Source organism: Acipenser ruthenus, chromosome 1 (assembly GCF_902713425.1).
Source record: "Acipenser ruthenus chromosome 1, fAciRut3.2 maternal haplotype, whole genome shotgun sequence".
NCBI lineage: Eukaryota > Metazoa > Chordata > Actinopteri > Acipenseriformes > Acipenseridae > Acipenser > Acipenser ruthenus.
This window is the reverse complement of record NC_081189.1, coordinates 8,816,469-8,836,025: the sequence shown is the minus strand read 5'-3', so window position 1 is coordinate 8,836,025 and position 19,557 is coordinate 8,816,469. Positions and strand designations below refer to the sequence as shown.

The 19,557-nt window shown below is 43.2% G+C and overlaps 1 protein-coding gene across 3 annotated transcripts in view; it reads right to left on the bottom strand.

Annotated features, from left to right (window-relative positions):
• LOC117973415 (high affinity cAMP-specific and IBMX-insensitive 3',5'-cyclic phosphodiesterase 8B-like) overlaps window positions 1-19,557 on the bottom strand; it is a 75,141-nt gene that overhangs the window by 40,076 nt on the left and 15,508 nt on the right. For all 3 annotated transcript variants that reach the window (XM_058993763.1, XM_058993725.1, XM_058993691.1), the window contains one exon: window positions 180-236. In XM_058993763.1, the coding sequence (XP_058849746.1) occupies window positions 180-236 (57 nt within the window). The remainder of the gene's footprint in view (window positions 1-179; window positions 237-19,557) is intronic.

Sequence of the window (19,557 nt, the reverse complement as noted above, 5' to 3'; positions counted from 1 at the left end):
AAACAAACATTGCATCTTTGATATTCAAGGTAACATTTCTAATTTCCATAACCTTGAAATAGACAAAAACATTCTGCTACAAACATACTGGCTGGGAGGAGATGTTCTGAAAAAGAAGGCGTGCCACATCTCATGTAGCACCTACACTACCAAATGCACACAGAAGAGCCTTTGCTTACCTGAACAGGTTCTTGTGTCAGTTTCATGGGTCCAAAATGTACTTCTGTTGCTGAAACCTGTAAACAAGAACAAAAACACATAAGAGCTCAGTGTCCATACCAAGATCCAGACTGGTCAGAATAAGAAGTGTAACATTGAATATCTTGATCATTTACCGTCACTCCAGACACCTCCATCAACATTGCTGGATGTACTACTGCAGACTCACCACTGCTCAAATCCTTTCAGGGTTTTTTTTCCTGTTCATTTGTACCACTTACTATAGTTGGCTATAGTGTAGCCCATTAGACACATTCAAAAGGCATTCAATCCAGTGAAAGGGATGTGAAGCAAAGAGATTTGTGTTTCTACACGCTTCACTCCCTACACTGTAATATTTAGCCTTATTTCAGTCAAGAAAGTTCCCATTATTCTGCACTTCTTGCCCTGTACATGTGAGGCACCGTGGCCAGCAGGCTGACACACATTCTGTACTGTGAAGACTGATGCAATCGTCTTTACTGACATTCTGTACTGTGAAGACTGACGCAGATGTCTTTACTGACATTCTGTACTGTGAAGACTGACGCAGACGTCTTTACTGACATTCTGTACTGTGAAGACTGATGTCTTTACTGACATGCGTCACTGAACATCTGTTTAATTTCCTTAGCAGGGGATCCAGGAATGTCACAAAGAGGTCAGAGCGCACCGCTACACCACCGCTATGAATCCTGTCATCGGAGACTAGACTGCATTGCTGTTACGCTGATAAAATCATAGCATGATGTGGATGGGAATGAAATGAAAAGCATAAATACTGGGACTCCTTCATGTAATGTATTTAAAGGCTTGCTATTCATTTAAACCTTAGATCAGCCTTTTGACCTTTTGGAAAATTCTCTCTAACCATAGAGAATGTTTTTTAAAAAAAAAAATTTATTCTAATATGTAGTCGTTGCCAATTATTTTTTATTATTTTCTCCCAATTTGGAATTGCCAATTATCTTTAGGCTCAGCTCACCACTACCACCCCTGCGCTGACTCGGGAGGGCGAAGACGGACACACCTGTCCGTCTGAAGCGTGTGCCGTGAGCACAGACGTTCTGAGGACGTGTGAGCGTCCTCCAATCTAAAGCCACAATCGCTTTTACACCAAGCAATCCAGAGCAGAGGTGGCCAGTAGGGTTCGCTGTTGCGCGATTAGGAGAAGCAATCCCTGCTAGTTTCCCATCTCCCACCCCGGGGGTGTCAAAGTCCCCAGCAAATTTCGGCCTCTTTGCATGTCCTGGATGTGAACTGGCGCCGTCCAAGCTGTGTGACTCATCCTGCACTCCCAGTGGCAGCGCTTTAACTGGATGAGCCACTCAGGGACTGGCTGTGTTCTATCTTGACATGGGAAGCGATAGGTTGGTATGGTGCGATACCGCTCTGCTCATGTGTGTCCACTGGCGCAGCTACCAAGTAGTGAAATGAAGTGAATGGCATTCTGAATGTCACACCACCCAACACAAATAATCTGCCCTTTAAGGGTTTCTTGGTTTTAGCAAACACATTATTCCAATTGCTTTCCAAAGAAATCGCTGCTAGCCAATGTATTAAAGAATCATTTATTTGAGTAATAAGTATTTATCAAAGTGAATAAAGATTTTATTTTGAGTACTCTAACTAACCTCCTGCTGCATATTAAATACAAAACAATGGTTTTGCAATTGAATTGTCCATTATACTTGACACAGAACACAGTGGTACAGTGTATGTGCTTAATCATCAACACATGTGGTCTGCCTGGTGCTGTTAGATGAAGCGCAAGCTCTGTATTGGCCAGGGGAGAAAGCCATGTGTTTGATCCTAGAATGAATTCAGGTTGGATTCAATATAAACAGTTAACCGCAACCCTATCCATATACTGTAGCAGCTTTCTTACACAGCTAATAAGGGGATCCCCTTTTCATCCAGGGAATATAAAAACTGCTGCACTCTGCGGTACACTGGACTGTCATCTTCGACAGCCTGGACTATGTCAGTCTCCACGTTACAAACAAAAACTGCAACTTATTATATTGTTTTTTCTCTTTGTTTTTTTGGCCAGCCCGAATATGCTTTACTGGAATTTGCAGGGATTGAAGCCCTGAACAAAGTAAAAACATTTCTCTAACGGACATATTATCAAAGTCCTTTTTCCCAAAATCTGTTTCATTGATAACAGGAGTACTGTACTGATCTTTTTTCCCCAAAATCTGTTTCATTGATAACAGGAGTACTGTAAACTACTGTATTTAATCTTCCTGTGAAATTCAAGCAAAATAAATACATTTCTTCAAACAAGACAATGCAAATCAAAGCAACCAAACCCCCACTTATATATACAGTGTATATATATATATATATATATATATATATATATATATAGATATATATATATATATATATATATATATATATATATATAGATTTTAAATCTTGTATGCTGTGAACATGATGCAAACATTAGATAAAAAAAATGTGTTGAACAACAGAACAACAAAGCAATTCTCCAGTGACTTGTCATCCTTCCTTCAATGCATCTCCAACAATAAAATGCTTTTGATTTGTATTTTAGATTTGCACTCTGGTCCTGCTTTTCAAACTCAAGGATAATAAAAGGTTGCTGATGCTGATAAAAGGTTACAGGGCTCCAGTGATGCTCTCTGATAAAAGGTTACAGGGCTCCAGTGATGCTCTCTGGTAAAAGGTTACAGGGCTCCAGTGATGCTCTCTGATAAAAGGTTACAGGGCTCCAGTGATGCTCTCTGATAAAAGGTTACAGGGTTCCAGTGATGCTCTCTGATAAAAGGTTACAGGGCTCCAGTGATGCTCTCTGATAAAAGGTTACAGGGTTCCAGTGATGCTCTCTGATAAAAGGTTACAGGGTTCCAGTGATGCTCTCTGATAAAAGGTTACAGGGCTCCAGTGATGCTCTCTGATAAAAGGTTACAGGGCTCCAGTGATGCTCTCTGATAAAAGGTTACAGGGCTCTAGTGATGCTCTCTGATAAAAGGTTACAGGGCTCCAGTGATGCTCTCTGATAAAAGGTTACAAGGCTCCAGTGATGCTCTCTGATAAAAGGTTACAGGGCTCCAGTGATGCTCTCTGATAAAAGGTTACAGGGCTCTAGTGATGCTCTCTGATAAAAGGTTACAGGGCTCCATTGATGCTCTCTGATAAAAGGTTACAGGGCTCCAGTGATGCTCTCTGATAAAAGGTTACAGGGCTCCAGTGATGCTCTCTGATAAAAGGTTACAGGGTTCCAGTGATGCTCTCTGATAAAAGGTTACAGGGTTCCAGTGATGCTCTCTGATAAAAGGTTACAGGGCTCCAGTGATGCTCTCTGATAAAAGGTTACAGGGCTCCAGAGATGCTCTCTGATAAAAGGTTACAGGGCTCTAGTGATGCTCTCTGATAAAAGGTTACAGGGCTCCATTGATGCTCTCTGATAAAAGGTTACAGGGCTCCAGTGATGCTCTCTGATAAAAGGTTACAGGGCTCCAGTGATGCTCTCTGATAAAAGGTTACAGGGTTCCAGTGATGCTCTCTGATAAAAGGTTACAGGGCTCCAGTGATGCTCTCTGATAAAAGGTTACAGGGCTCCAGTGATGCTCTCTGATAAAAGGTTACAGGGTTCCAGTGATGCTCTCTGATAAAAGGTTACAGGGCTCCAGTGATGCTCTCTGATAAAAGGTTACAGGGCTCCAGAGATGCTCTCTGATAAAAGGTTACAGGGCTCTAGTGATGCTCTCTGATAAAAGGTTACAGGGCTCCATTGATGCTCTCTGATAAAAGGTTACAGGGCTCCAGTGATGCTCTCTGATAAAAGGTTACAGGGCTCCAGTGATGCTCTCTGATAAAAGGTTACAGGGTTCCAGTGATGCTCTCTGATAAAAGGTTACAGGGCTCCAGTGATGCTCTCTGATAAAAGGTTACAGGGCTCCAGTGATGCTCTCTGATAAAAGGTTACAGTGCACATTTTTATTAAGCTACTCTTAGATTTGCTTTTTTTTGTTTGTTTTTTTACCCTGAAACCTCTATAAACTGCTGTATTATAATATTTGACACAGTAAAGGTTACATTGCATGCAAACCAACAGAAGAGAACACTGAATGCAGCCAATTCTCTCAAGTATGTCAATTGAATGACTTCCAGGCTCACTCAAGGTCGTAATTAAAAACAAGGCTGCTAGAATAAGATTTAATCATCTTCTTCTTCTTCTTCTTCTTCTTATTTATTTCTTAGCGGACGCTCTTACCCAGGGCGACTTACAGTGGTATACAAAATAAAATACATATCAAGAATTACAGTACAATTAAGAGCAAGATACAAAATACAGTGACTTCAGTCCTAATAAGACCAAATACAAAACACAGTACGATTTGATATCGGGGCAATTCAAGAGTTGATAGTTACATCAGGGTTAGATACAAGTGCAAGTGAAATACAAAGTACTACAGATTGGGTTAAGTGCAGGATTAAATACAGTAAAATAGGGAGCAGATAAGTGCAAGTTAAAGTGCAAAGACAGAGTTATATTTTCCAGAAGGAAAGAGTTGAGTTTTACAGGTGTTGTTTGAAGAGGTGTGTCTTGAGGAGGCGCCGGAAAGTGGTCAGGGACTGGGCAGTCCTGACATCCATAGGAAGGTCGTTCCACCACTGCGGGGCGAGGGTGGAGAAGGAGCGGGCTCTGTAGGCAGGGGAGCGTAGAGGAGGTACAGCCAGTCTTCTAGTGCAGGCGGAGCGGAGAGGTTGGTGGGGGTGTAGGAAGAGATGAGGGTCTAGAGGTAGCTGGGTGCAGTCTGGTCAGTCTGTATGGCTCAATATTCACATTTTACACTGCCTTGGGGCAGTACTGGATGTGACTATATACAGTATGATAAGATAATAGTGGAGAGTTACAATGGCCCAGCCCTAACCCTATATGAAAACAAATACTGTTTAATTGTAAAATGAGAAAAACTAAAATAAAAAGCCAGTTTGTGAAAATAGAACAATTCAATTCAAATGTCTATTAAAAAAACATTGGAGAAGCAACCAGCTGCATGTGTCCTCGGCTGCTCCACTATGAATTGATGTTTACGGTTCACTCAGTGTTTGTGCATTCAGTGGTTTTTGTGTGTATTGATCGATACCTTTCAGATATCATAATCCTAATGCAGCTGACAGCTTTCTCAGTCACCAGTAGCTTCCGACCACACACAGACAGATCAGATGTTGCTGGGACTTTTGCCATTTCTTAAATGCGTGGCTGTTGATTTTATGGTCACAGCTGCAGTCTGAGATGCAGGTGCTCAAAGTAATCCAGCATCCACTAGCATGCTTCTTTTAAACTCCCAGCAATCTTTTGCTTTATTCATTTATTACACTTGTTTGAAATCTGCACAATGGAGTGGAAATATTTGCACTGGAGATTTCACATTATTCAAGCTGAATGTATTCAAGCCAACAAATTTCTGAAAAACAATAAATTCATCATTCATATAGCTAAACTTATCTTTTAGATCATAAACTGTTAATAGTGGAGCTTTTAAAGTAAAAGTCAAACTCCAAGCCGACCACATTGACTGAGTGTGGGGTTGTAATTATATGTTCAAAAGATAGATTTTCCCATTGTGATGTAAGAATAACATACAATGTAGTTAATGGTAATGTAGAATACATTTCAATAAACAAAAATATGAAGAGTAAATGAATGGATCAATGAATAATTAACAAAGTGGTTGCAGTGCGCAGGTGTAGGGGTGATGCAGTGCTCAAGACAATGATAATAGTCCCGATATTTAAACACTCACACGTAACACAAACACGATCACAAGTCCACAGTCAGTGCTATAGTGCTCAAATACAGTTAATCGTGACACAAGTGCAATGTTGTCCGGGTTTGGTGCTGGTCTTTAGCGACAGCTCCAGATCGTGTTAGCCGTCTAATAACAAAACAAACAGTTTTTAGACACGACAAAACAAACACAACACTCACGATTACAATACGGGTCTCCTTCCGGTTTAGCGTTAACCATAGCAAAGGAACAGATCACCTCGCTACGTCCCCTTATATACCGTCAATCACACCCCCTTGGTTAACGATTGCAACCGCTCCTCCAGTCTGCGGCTGCCACATCGCTTCCTTTCCGAGTCAATGATTTAGTGTACCGTAACTCCGCCCCCTTTGTAGATGGCCGATTTCCGTCTAACCCTGGGAATGACTTGTCTGGTCATCCAGTCTAGAGCACTCTGTTCCCTTTACACAGAGCCCTCACAGGTCGGTAGGGAGATTTATCACCAAGAAGCATTCTGTCTCTGTCACACATGTCATTTGTCATAAGCCTTTTGTTGCTCATATTGTTACGGACGCACTTGCTGACCAGTAGCATGTTTTATTTTGACAAAAATAAGCACAGTTGTTTTATTCTTTTTGTTTGTGTTTCATTCACGCAAATAGGTGCATTAACTTTCTTAGAAAACAAAACAATTTATTAGAATTCCAAAACAATCTGTTAGAATTCCAATAACAGTCTATTGGGCTCTGGGTTAGGGCTCTGGACTCTTGACCGGAGGGTTGTGGGTTCAATCCCCAGTGGGGGACTGTGGCGGAGTGTCCCGCCCCTATTTATTATTATTTGTATTTTTGTTTGCGGCGCGGGTAAAAGCGCCGCGTCTTTTATTGTTATATTTAAAAACCTCGTGAGGATGCATGGCTGATCAGCTACTGATTATTTAACTAGCTGACAGTCATGCATCCTTACCAAACGCGTGCAGACTCTGGCCGGGGGATAATAAGATAATTACCAACTAGTTAAATCCCTCGGCCAGAGTATATAAACCAGCAGCACTATGCACTCGGGGTGTGGAGTGTTCGAGTTGAGGAGAGTACGGGAGAGCGGAGAGAGAAAGAGCGCAAGGAGAATAAGAAAATTAACAATTGCTAAAGCGTGCTGGATTAGCCAGCACGACACTTACTTGTTTGTTTGTTTATTCGTTTGGCCCTTGTGCCTTTTTGTTTTGTGTTTTGTTTAAATCTTTTGTTTATTAATAAAGACGCTGAGTGCCATTACACTCAGCTTCAACCGCCCATCCACTGTTTGGTTTCAGTTACTTCCTGGTCCGTGACGTCACCACTGCGAGCCAGTCTGTCACATATGGTGTCCTGCGTGGGACAAACAACGCCTCCAACAGCCGGACCAGGATTGAAAAGTGCGTTTTTTTTTGTTTGTTCGTTTTTTTTTCAAATTAAAAATGGGGAAAAGTAGCCGGAGGAGAAAGCAGCAGCAGCAGCAACAACAGCAGCAGGAGGCGCAGCAACATCAGCCTTACCTTGCCACACTGGATATCTGCCTCACCTGCCTGAAGGGTGAGGAGTGGTGCTTCGCGGTTGGTGAGGTTGGGCACGTGGCACCAGACCAACCCCCTCCATGGCAGGAGAAAGAGGAGCCAGAGCGTCCAGTGAGGGAGGACCTGCATCCTCCAAAGAGGACGAATGCACTCTCCTCTGAGGGAGTCTGGGACTGGCTGGTGGAGCCGGGGAGGGATTATGAGGAAGCCCTCCCTGCAGTGATCAACCTCCTGTGGGCAAGAGATGGGGAGCGCTGGGAGGCCTGGGAACAGCAACACCACCCAGCTTCCCTCCCAGACATCGCAGCCATGGTGTTCAACTACCTGGCTGCGGATATGGGAGAGACCCTGCTGCTGCCATCTCCAGCATCAGAGGGAGAGGAGCCATCGCTGCCGTCTCCAGCGCCAGAGGGAGAGGAGCCATCGCTGCCGTCTCCAGCGCCAGAGGGAGAGGAGCCATCGCTGCCGTCTCCAGCGCCAGAGGGAGAGGAGCCATCGCTGCCGTCTCCAGCGCCAGAGGGAGAGGAGCCATCGCTGCCGTCTCCAGCGCCAGAGGGAGAGGAGCCATCGCTGCCGTCTCCAGCATCAGAGGGAGAGGAGCCATCGCTACCGTCTCCAGCATCAGAGGGAGAGGAGCCATCGCTACCGTCTCCAGCATCAGAGGGAGAGGAGCCATCGCTGCCATCTCCAGCATCAGAGGGAGAGGAGCTATCGCTACCGTCTCCAGCATCAGAGGGAGAGGAGCCATCGCTACTGTCTCCACCAGCAGAGGGAGAATGCCTGCTGGTTTCGCCTCCACAGCCTGGGGAGGAGCCCGAACGTCCTACGCCCGAGTGGGAGGAGCCCGAACGTCCTACGCCCGAGTGGGAGGAGCCCGAACGTCCTACGCCCGAGTGGGAGGAGCCCGAACGTCCTACGCCCAAGAGGGGGGAGTCGGTGCGTCCACAGCCCAAGAGGGAGGAGTCGGTGCGTCCACAGCCCAAGAGGGAGGAGTCGGTGCGTCCACAGCCCAAAGAGGGGGGAGTCGGTGCGTCCATAGCCCAAGAGGTGGAAGTCTGCGCTTCCACAGCCTTAGGACCCAAGCTGCAGTCCCAAGAGCCAGAAGGGGAGGAGTTACAGGCTCAACCCCCTGAATTTTTCTGGGGGGGAGAAGGGCAGGATGCTGGTGTTCCCCAGCAGCCTCTATTTATGCTGCTGAAGGGAGCACGGCACACACCAGCCCAGCCGCCACAGCAGAGGGAGCCAGCACCGCCACAGCCTCCCTCTGAGTGGCCAGCATCCGCCCCATCGCCTCTGCCTCCACCACCACCAGGAGCAGAGCAGCAGGAGCTGCCTCTGTCTCCACCACCACCAGGAGCAGGGCAGCAGGAGCTGCTTCTGTCTCCACCATCACCAGGAGCAGAGCAGCAAGAGCTGCCTCTGCCTCCGCCACCTCCACCAGCAGAGGGTGAATGCCTGCTGGTTCCACATCCACCGTCGTGGGAGGACTGCTTGCCCCTCCCACCTCCACCAGCAGAGGGTGAATGCCTGCTGGTTCCGCCTCCACCGTCGTGGGAGGACTGCTTGCCCCTCCCACCTCCACCAGCAGAGGATGAATGCCTGCTGGTTCTGCCTCAACCGTCGTGGGAGGACTGCTTGCCCCTCCCACCTCCACCAGCAGAGGATGAATACCTGCTGGTTCCGCCTCAGCCGCCGTGGGAGGACTGCTTGCCACTCCCAGCTCCACCAGCAGAGGGTGAATACCTGCTGGTTCCGTCTCAGCCGCTGTGGGAGGACTGCTTTCCCCTCCCACCTCCACCAGCAGAGGGTGAATACCTGCTGGTTCCACATCCACCGTCATGGGAAGGACTGCTCCTGCCCTGCCTCGCACCACCCAGGGATGCCTGCCTCGCATCGCCTGGGGCTGCCTGTTCCACATCGCCTGGGGTCGCCAGGGATCCTGCTTCGCCTGGGGTCGCCAGGGATCCTGCTTCGCCTGGGGTCGCCAGGGATCCTGCTTCGCCTGGGGTCGCCAGGGATCCTGCTTCGCCTGGGGTCGCCAGGGATCCTGCTTCGCCTGGGGTCACTACACTGTGGTCGGAGCCCCACGGAGGGGAGCTGCCGGCCATGAAGAAAGGGGGGGAGGTCAGGAGACCAGCTCCCCCAGCCGCACTTTCGCGGCCGGAGATCATGTGGTCAGAGCCCCACGAAGGGGAGCTGCCAGCCATGGAAAAGGGGGGGGAGGTCAGGAGACCAGCTCCCCCAGCCGCACTTTCGCGGCAGGAAATACTGTGGCTGGAGCCCCGTGAAGGGCAGCTGTCAGCCATGAAGAAGGGGGGGGAGGTCAGGAGACCAGCTTCCCCCGCAGCAATTTCGCTGCAGGAGAAAGGGTGGCCAGAGCCCCACGGAGGGGAGCTGTCGGCCATGAAGAAGGGGGGGCAGGTCTGGAGACCACCCCCAAAAAATTTTTTGGCCAGAGGAGCTGGCCGGTGCGCGGGCCATTGGAACACTACGGCTGTTTGGGTGGGAGGAGGACATCCCACCGTGGCCGCCACCTTTGGCCCGTTGCTGCCCCTGTTCCTGCGCCGGGACTGCTGACCGGGACTTTGGGGACTAAGGGGGGAGGTGGCCGAAAAGGCCATGTGTGCTGCGCACAAGGGGGGGCATGTGTGGCGGAGTGTCCCGCCCCTATTTATTATTATTTGTATTTTTGTTTGCGGCGCGGGTAAAAGCGCCGCGTCTTTTATTGTTATATTTAAAAACCTCGTGAGGATGCATGGCTGATCAGCTACTGATTATTTAACTAGCTGACAGTCATGCATCCTTACCAAACGCGTGCAGACTCTGGCCGGGGGATAATAAGATAATTACCAACTAGTTAAATCCCTCGGCCAGAGTATATAAACCAGCAGCACTATGCACTCGGGGTGTGGAGTGTTCGAGTTGAGGAGAGTACGGGAGAGCGGAGAGAGAAAGAGCGCAAGGAGAATAAGAAAATTAACAATTGCTAAAGCGTGCTGGATTAGCCAGCACGACACTTACTTGTTTGTTTGTTTATTCGTTTGGCCCTTGTGCCTTTTTGTTTTGTGTTTTGTTTAAATCTTTTGTTTATTAATAAAGACGCTGAGTGCCATTACACTCAGCTTCAACCGCCCATCCACTGTTTGGTTTCAGTTACTTCCTGGTCCGTGACGTCACCACTGCGAGCCAGTCTGTCACAGGGACACTGCTGTTGTACCCTTGAGCAAGGTACTTTACCTAGATTGCTCCAGTAAAAACCCAACTGTAAAAATGGGTAATTGTATGTAAAAATAATGTGATATCTGTATAATGTGAAATAATGTATATTGTGATATCTTGTAACAATTGTAAGTCGCCCTGGATAAGGGCGTCTGCTAAGAAATAAATAATATTAGAATTCCAATAACAATCTATTAGAATTCCAATAACAATCTATTAGAAATCCAATAATGATCTGTTAGAACTACAATAAATATGTGAAACCCACTGTCATGGACCATCTAAAATGCTACTGTAACATCCCACAGCAGGGTTTCACAGATGCAGACATCACTCCCAGGAGCTCCTGTATCCAGGTTACACAAGCAGAACTCTGTGCCAATAGAATCTGTCAGACTTTGACGATAGAAAAAAATGTCTTGAGGACATTTCCATTTGTGCGGAAAGTACAAAAAGCACACGCTGTTCTTCTCGAAATACACACTGCTTGCTGAACTGCAGGTTTCTTGTGTGACCTTTCACTGCACTGAGTCAATGGTTACCAGAAATATGTTATCATTGACGCACTTGAGGGGATCAAAGTGAGCTCTAATTGGTCCTTGCAGCACTCAAGGTCAGGTAAGTCAGTGGGCTTGTTTATTGAAAAAAATAGTTCTGAAATATACAACAGCATCCAGTATCATCGTCTGAACGATTTTTCATTAGTAATCACACTACTAATTGAAAAAGAGGAATACGCGAGACTGCATTCTGATCTCACATCTGTGTGTTGGAAACATTTACATGATAATGAACTAAGGCTACTTCAGTAACAAGGGGGAGTTATGACCTACCTCACAAAATTCAAATTCAAATTCAAATTCAAAGGGCATCACTGATACGTGTATTCAGTAAAAATACAAATAGCCTCTTCCTGGTGCAGTTCACTGTGGGTGAGGCAGCAGGTCGGCCACACTGTGATAGCAGCTCTCAGTGTCCAAGGCTGTACACATCACTCATGTTGCACAAGGATACGTCTCAAAAGAGGACCTCCACCCCACATTCATTGAGTGGTCACTTATCCTTCCAGAACCATTCCCGCACCTTGCACACTTGTCACTCCAGATCAGTGCTGACCTGGCTGTCTGAGGCTGTCCTACATCCTATTGACAAGCTCCATTGCACTCCAGATCAGTGCTGACCTGGCTGTCTGAGGCTGTCCTACATCCTATTGACAAGCTCCATGGCACGCTGATTTTAGAATAACCTTATAAAAGTGTCACACAGTACAAGCATAGTAAAGTTTAATAAAGCACAGTGAAAGCACGGTAAAGCATGCAGGTAAGTGTTGTAACATACAGAGAGGGATGGTAAAGTATATTAAAAAAACATGGGCAATCTATGATAAATGCATAGTATAACTATGGGAAAGGCATAGGAAACCTGCAAAATGACAGAGCAGATTTACTAATGATACACTGAGATGATATTTTAAAAACATATTTTGAAAAAAACAATTCAGTAAAGTATGTATGGGACCTGAAACATTGGACTGCACATGCACAATGTCAATACATTTACATGCTGCAATGTACTAAGATATTACGTTCACATAAAAATCAGAAGACCAATACAGGCCTATATCATTTGTAAAACGTGACAATTACTGTAGATTAGTTTAAGAGTGACCTAAAACTAAAAGGCATCTATTTTGCTCAAACAAATATTGTTTCTTATTGCAAAGTCAATAAAGCGAAATTCATTTACAGTTCTGTTACACAACACACTCTGTTAAATCTCAACGCTTACATTGTATGTACAATACAGTGATGAATTAGCACAAAACATTTCAACCTGACCTGACCACGAAGGGCTTTTTAAACAATGGTTTGTACTGTTTCTGAGAGTTGTAACAGAACACTGCAGTGCATATTTGGCCATGTGCAATGCATACAGCTGTTTAGACTGTTTTCTGGACTAAAGGACAACAGTAGCTGGTAAAGCCCCATTAGTCTTAATTACAGCTGCCAGGTAGTTCTAATTGCATTGTTAATTCTCACAGGATGGCAGAAGCATTCCCTGGCCTGGGTAACCAGAGCTGTAACTTCGGAGTGTCAAATGCATTGCCTTGTCTGAGGAAGCATTAAGGAGGTACTCAAGAAATCATAAATCATGACCCAGCATTACAGAACACTCCCACTGTTTAAGAATGCTGCTTCTGAAAATAATACAAATTAATTATGTTTAAAATTTGATCAAATATATCAAAAAATGAAAAAATGCATGTACAAGTGCTGATTCGCACAATATATTTTTTTATTTATTCTTTAGCTTATAACGTGTGGTGTCTATATACAGGGACTGTATCAATCAGGAACTAAAAGCAGAGCACTGACATCCCTTCTATAAAAGTGTAACAATGTGCACGGTCATTTTATTGAGTAGAATTTTTACACTATGCATTCACTATGCTTTATTCCACTTTGCTAGGCTTTTCAATTGTTAGCACAGCATACATAAGAACATAAGAACATAAGAACGTTTACAAATGAGAGGAGGCCATTCGTCCCATCTTGCTCGTTTGGTTGTTATTAGCTTATTGATCCCAGAATCTCATCAAGCAGCTTCTTGAAGAATCCCAGGGTGTCAGCTTCAACAACATTACTGGGGAGTTGGCTCCAGACTCTCACAATTCTCTGTGTAAAAAAGTGCCTCCTATTTTCTGTTCTGAATGCCCCTTTATCTAATCTCCATTTGTGACCCCTGGTCCTTGTTTCTTTTTTTCAGGTCGAAAAAGTCCCCTAGGTTGACATTGTCAATACCTTTTAGAATTTTGAATGCTTGAATCAGATCACCGCGTAGTCTTCTTTGTTCAAGACTGAACAGATTCAATTCTTTTAGCCTGTCTGCATACAACATGCCTTTTAAACCCAGGATAATTCTGGTTGCTCTTCTTTGCACTCTTTCTAGAGCAGCAGTATCCTTTTTGTAACGAGGTGACCAGAACTGAACACAATATTCTAGATGAGGTCTTACTAATGCATTGTAAAGTTTTACTTCCCTTGTTTAAATTCAACACTTTTTCACAATATATCCGAGCATCTTGTTGGCCTTTTTTATAGCTTCCCCACATTGTCTAGATGAAGACATTTCCGAGTCAACATAAACTCCTAGGTCTTTTTCATAGATTCCTTCTTCAATTTCAGTATCTCCCATATGATATTTATAATGCACATTTTTGTTGCCTGCGTGCAATACCTAACACTTTTATCTATTAAATGTAATTTGCCATGTGTCTGCCCAGTTTTGAATGCTGTCTAGAATGACCTTTGAATGACCTTTGCTGCTGCAACAGTGTTTGCCGCTCCTCCTAATTTTGTGTTGTCTGCAAATTTAACAAGTTTGCTTACTATACCAGAATCTAAATCATTAATGTAGATTAGGAATAGCAGAGGACCTAATGCTGATCCCTGTGGTACACCACTGGTTACCTGGCTCCATTTTGAGGTTTCTCCTCTAATCAGTACTTTCTGTTTTCTACATGTTAACCACTCCCTAATCCATGTGCATGCATTTCCTTGAATCCCTACTGCGTTCAGTTTGAGAATTAATCTTTTATGCGGGACTTTGTCAAAAGCTTTCTGGAAATCTAAATAAACCATGTTGTATGCTTTGCAATTATCCATTGTCGATGTTTCATCCTCAAAAAAATCAAACAGGTTAGTTAGACACGATCTCCCTTTCCTAAAACCATGCTGACTGTCTCCCAGGATATTGTTACCATATAGGTAATTTTCCATTTTGGATCTTATTATAGTTTCCATAAGTTTACATATAATGGAAGTCACGCTTATTGGTCTGTAGTTACCTGGTTCGGTTTTGTCTCCCTTTTTGTGGATCGGTATTACGTTTGCTATTTTCCAGTCTGTTGGTACAACCCCTGTCTCAAGAGACTGTTGCATGATCTTGGTTAGCGGTTTGTAAATAACTTCTTTCATTTCTTTGAGTACTATTGGGAGGATCTCATCCGGTCCAGGGGATTTATTTATTTTAAGAGCTCCTAGTCCCTTTAACACTTCTGACTCTGTTATGCTAAAGTTGTTTACATGCGGGGCATGTTGTCCGTATCCTCCTTTGTAAAAACCTGTGAAAAGTAATAATTCAATATATTTGTATTTTTTTTCTTCACCTATGATTTTGCCATTTGTATCTCTTAGACATTTAACCTGCTCTTTGAATGTTCTCTTGCTGTTATAGTATTGGAAAAACATTTTGGAATTGGTTTTAGCCCCCTTAGCAATGTTGATTTCTATCTCTCTCTTGGCCTTTCTAACTTCCTTTTTGACTTGTGTTTGCAGTTCCAAGTACTCTTTCTGTGTACTTTGTTTTTGGTCCCTTTTAAACGCTCTTTTTTCGCTGAATATTTTTTTTAATTGATCTATTAAACCATTTTGTTTTAGATTTAGATTTGTCTACTTTTGGGATGTAATTGTTTTGCGCCTCTAGTACTACATTTTTAAAAAACAGCCACCCTTTTTTATGTGGATGTGTTTACTCCAATCTACTTCTGTTAGTCTCTGTTTCATACCTTCACAGTTCGCTTTTCTAAAATTGTAAACCTTAGCTTTAGTCATTACTTTTGTGGTTTCAAAAGCAGTATGCTATTATACAATAGCAGTATGCTGTTATAACAATTATCTTCATCACCTGCCTCAGTTGGCATTCAATAGGTCTTTCAAAGCAAGCACAGAAATGCAAAATCTTGTCAGTTGACCTCTTTTTTTTCACCTTAATAACAATGACATAACTCTGCTTCATCCTTAACAGCGTTTGCAACGGTAACAAGCAGATCACCGTGACATGCAGTACTGGTCAAAAGTCAGATTCCAAAAGTAAAATAAATGTTGCTATAAAATCCTGCGAGGATGGGAACTTCTGGTGCCAAAGCAATACAGCAAAAGAAACTGTTTTTTATTTGTTTTAGTTATGACAAGTATTTGATTTATTTATATTAAAAACAACTATATTGGAGGCTCTGATTGCAGAAATGATCTATTTGGTGCTGTGTAGGACGTGTTATATTAAATAAGCAGAGTAAGGTGAACATCATGGTCTGTAATGCCTATAAAAGGCAGGTGACGTCAATGCCGTCCTAGCAGGAGACACATAGCTTGTGTTCTTTGCCAGAATCATGATAGATCTGATTTCTCTGAGTCTTAATTAGGAAGGAGTTCCACCAGCAGTGGCATTGCAGTCCCTGTCCTGTCAGCAAGATCACAGGCAGCGCACACGTACCCTTTACACAGCACCTCATTAAAATGAAATCACTGCAGGGCCTCTTCTCTTCCACTGTCTTTGATGCCCTGTGAAAGGGACACAAGCAGGTCTTTGTTTGATATCTTTTTGTCTGTTAATTTCCTCTTGGGGTGATAGCTGGGTTACAACCGAATTTATAAACATCAAATTCAGTGTGGCTGTTACCGTCTTTCCAGATATCCCAAGGTGTGTACACCCACGTACTGTACTTCATCTTCATCTATATTTAGATGCCCCATGATAGCGTGGAGAGAAAGCATTTATTAATAAAGCATTCAAATGACTACTGCCCTTGTTTAGTTCAGGAATAATAAACCTTTAACCTGCAGCACAGCAGCATACTGACCTACTTTACTATACTGTACTGCAGATGAGCGTCCCAATGAGTCCCTATCGTGGTGCACTCTCATACTATTAAAGCAATAGAAAGCCAGATTTCAGACTGTACTCTGTTATGCTTCCCAACGATCAGCTTTCAGGAGTCTTTCCAGAAGCCATTTTTGCTGGGTTGGCTAGTAAGAATGGCAATCTGAGCAGCTGCTTATAGAGATACTTATATCATTCACATTTACTTATTTTAAATTTCTTACATGTTTAATTATCATTATGGGCTTTATTGTCAAGGCTATTTACTCCAAACTACAATATAACATGTATAAAAACTTAAATGGTATCGATAAAGTTAAACCAAGACACTCCTTCAAACTCAGCACAGACAGAAGAACAAGTGGAAGCTGAGTGAAAGTAAGGTTATAACAGTAGGTAGAAATCAAATACACAGAGAGTTTTAAATTCATGGACCAGCCTACCAGGCAACATAGTAAGTTCTAAAACACTGTGAACATTAGATCTCCCTAGGAGGTGAGAATGGTGTGCTAACAAGGGACAAGCCTTCTTGTTCGCAAACTTTTCTAATGATCTCACTTAAGACTCCTTGCAACCCCCAGTATTAGATGTCTGAGTTGCTGTTTGTTTTTTGCTAGTTCGTTAACTTCATTAGATGTGCTAATGACAGTTTGGAGTGAATAGCTTTGAGAATGTAGTCACTAATATTGTATTGAACTGGTGGATATGTAAGTAAGAGATATAAGTATATGATATATCTCATGAGGCACTTGTCAAACAGCTCCAATAGCTGCAAACAAGGTACGGTATATCAGTAATATTCATATCTCCGCTAAGGATATAAACAGCACATTAAGTGTGACATACACTGTGTCTTGTTGCCAGGGCAGAAAAGAGAGCAAGACATTTAATTGCAAATGGATAGGCTGAGCAACAAATGACATAGAACTCATCATGCAAACAGTAGGATTATAATACAATTAATCCTATTTGGAAGGTTCCCATTATTTTTATACTGTATTTCTAGTTCCAATTGAACTCACCCGGAACGCTGACCTACAGCTTTTTTAAATAGATTCAGGAGAACAGAAAAGGATGTAACTGGTACCCGTAGCAACGGCCCCAAAAAAAACAAAAAGGGTACCAGTGCATCACAGAACTCTTCACATTCAGTCACCTAGCAACCACATAGGTACACAGCGATCCAAGCCTTTCATCTGAGCAGCACTTGAAATCACTATAGATAGATTACTAACCTTATAACCGATACATGCTGTCCAGCTGACGTTTCTGTTCTTTCAATGATTGAAACACATTTTTTTTTTCATGTTTTAGACGACTTAAGATCCCTGTTTTATTGTAAAAGTTCTGGGCCACAGTGCACTCTACTTGATCAAAAAAGGTCTTGTTGATTCACCAATGTATTTACATTTCCTAAAGATAGTTCAGGTATCTCTACAGACACAAACAGTACTTCCACCCTCCTTGAAGCCTTGTTGTACTCTGATACACTCAGCTCCTGCCACTACAGTAGAACCGCACAGTAACAGGGGGAATGGGCGATGTTTGTTCTCTGCATCTTTAATATTAAGAGTTAGCTTAAGATTACAAGTTGGTTGACTGGTCAGTTGGTAAGTGTGGGCTTGGTAACATTGAGATTCTACTGTACCTGCAGCCACAGCAGGTTATGAATGTGACCTTCAAGTTCCACTGAGCTTGATGATCCAGAAATGTTAACTCATTTAAATATTGTTGTTAAATTGCAATCTTAAAGTTTTATCACATATACAGAGTTGGTTTTAAATTGACCACCATTTTTGTTTCATATGAAACATTGGCCATTCTTGAGGTTTTTGCAGCACCTTCCTTGCATTTGCCCATCATGACTGAAGCTGTCGTGCAGAAGGATCAGTTATCTGAGAAGCCCATTTACACAACAGTATGTCCGCAAAATAAAAAAAAACTGCTGCTGTGAGATCAGCGTCATCTCACCAGTCTGAAACACACATAGAACAGCTCCTCTTAGAATGGCATTTAGAATGAGAAACACATATAACAGCTCTTCAGAGTGGCTTTTAGAATGAGAAACACACAGAACAGCTCTTCAGAATGGCTTTTAGAATGAGAAACATACAGAACAGCTCTTCTTAAAATGGCTTTTAGAATGAGAAACACATATAACAGCTCTTCAGAGTGGCTTTTAGAATGAGAAACATACAGAACAGCTCTTCAGAATGGCTTTTAGAATGAGAAACATACAGAACAGCTCTTCTTAAAATGGCTTTTAGAATGAGAAACACATATAACAGCTCTTCGGAATGGCTTTTAGAATGAGAAACACACAGAACAGCTCTTCAGAATGGCTTTTAGAATGGCAAACACACAAAACAGCTCTTCAGAATGGCTTTTAGAATGAGAAACACATAGAACAGCTCCTCTTAAAATGGCTATTAGAATGAGAAACACAGACTAAAGCAGATAACTGCATTTCCTCTGAATCCTTGAAGTGTCTTGTCACTACAAGGAGTAGAAACAGGCGATATTCTCTGCTGTCCGCCAAAATGTAAATCATAGATGTATCGCTTATCAGCCACACTGATCACAAGCCCAGAAGACTGAGCAGGAGACCTGACCCTGAACCACGAGAGACGGGTCGATGGCTGTGTGATTCATCTTTATAATGCCTCCAGTTGCACCTCTTCTACCAATCTGTGGTAACTGTTTACTCAGCTGGTCAAATATTACTGTCCTTCAGAACCCTACAGTATGGACCTGCATGGCTTATCCTCTGCTAGACACATAGAACTATGTGAGGGTTAGGCGCAAGCAATCAGGCAAAAAGGCAGAAAATCAGGAAGCCGTTGAAATAGAGATTCTACTAAGCATGTTTATTTAACAAAAATATCTTTAACCAAGTAATAACAATATTATTAACACATATTAAAACCACGATTAAACTAGAGATAGTTTACAGTAAAAAGCTAATTGCAAACAATCAGTTCAGTTTACCCGACAGCAAGGGCAGTGCTGCAAGGTGTGTGTTGAGTATAATTACTCAGAATATGTTCTGTGCAACTACAACACATTTCTGCAAAACTGAACTTTGATTAAACCAAATACTCTCCAAAACAAGCAGTATCCGTCTTCTTTACAGTCTAAAAATAAAGCAATACTGATCTT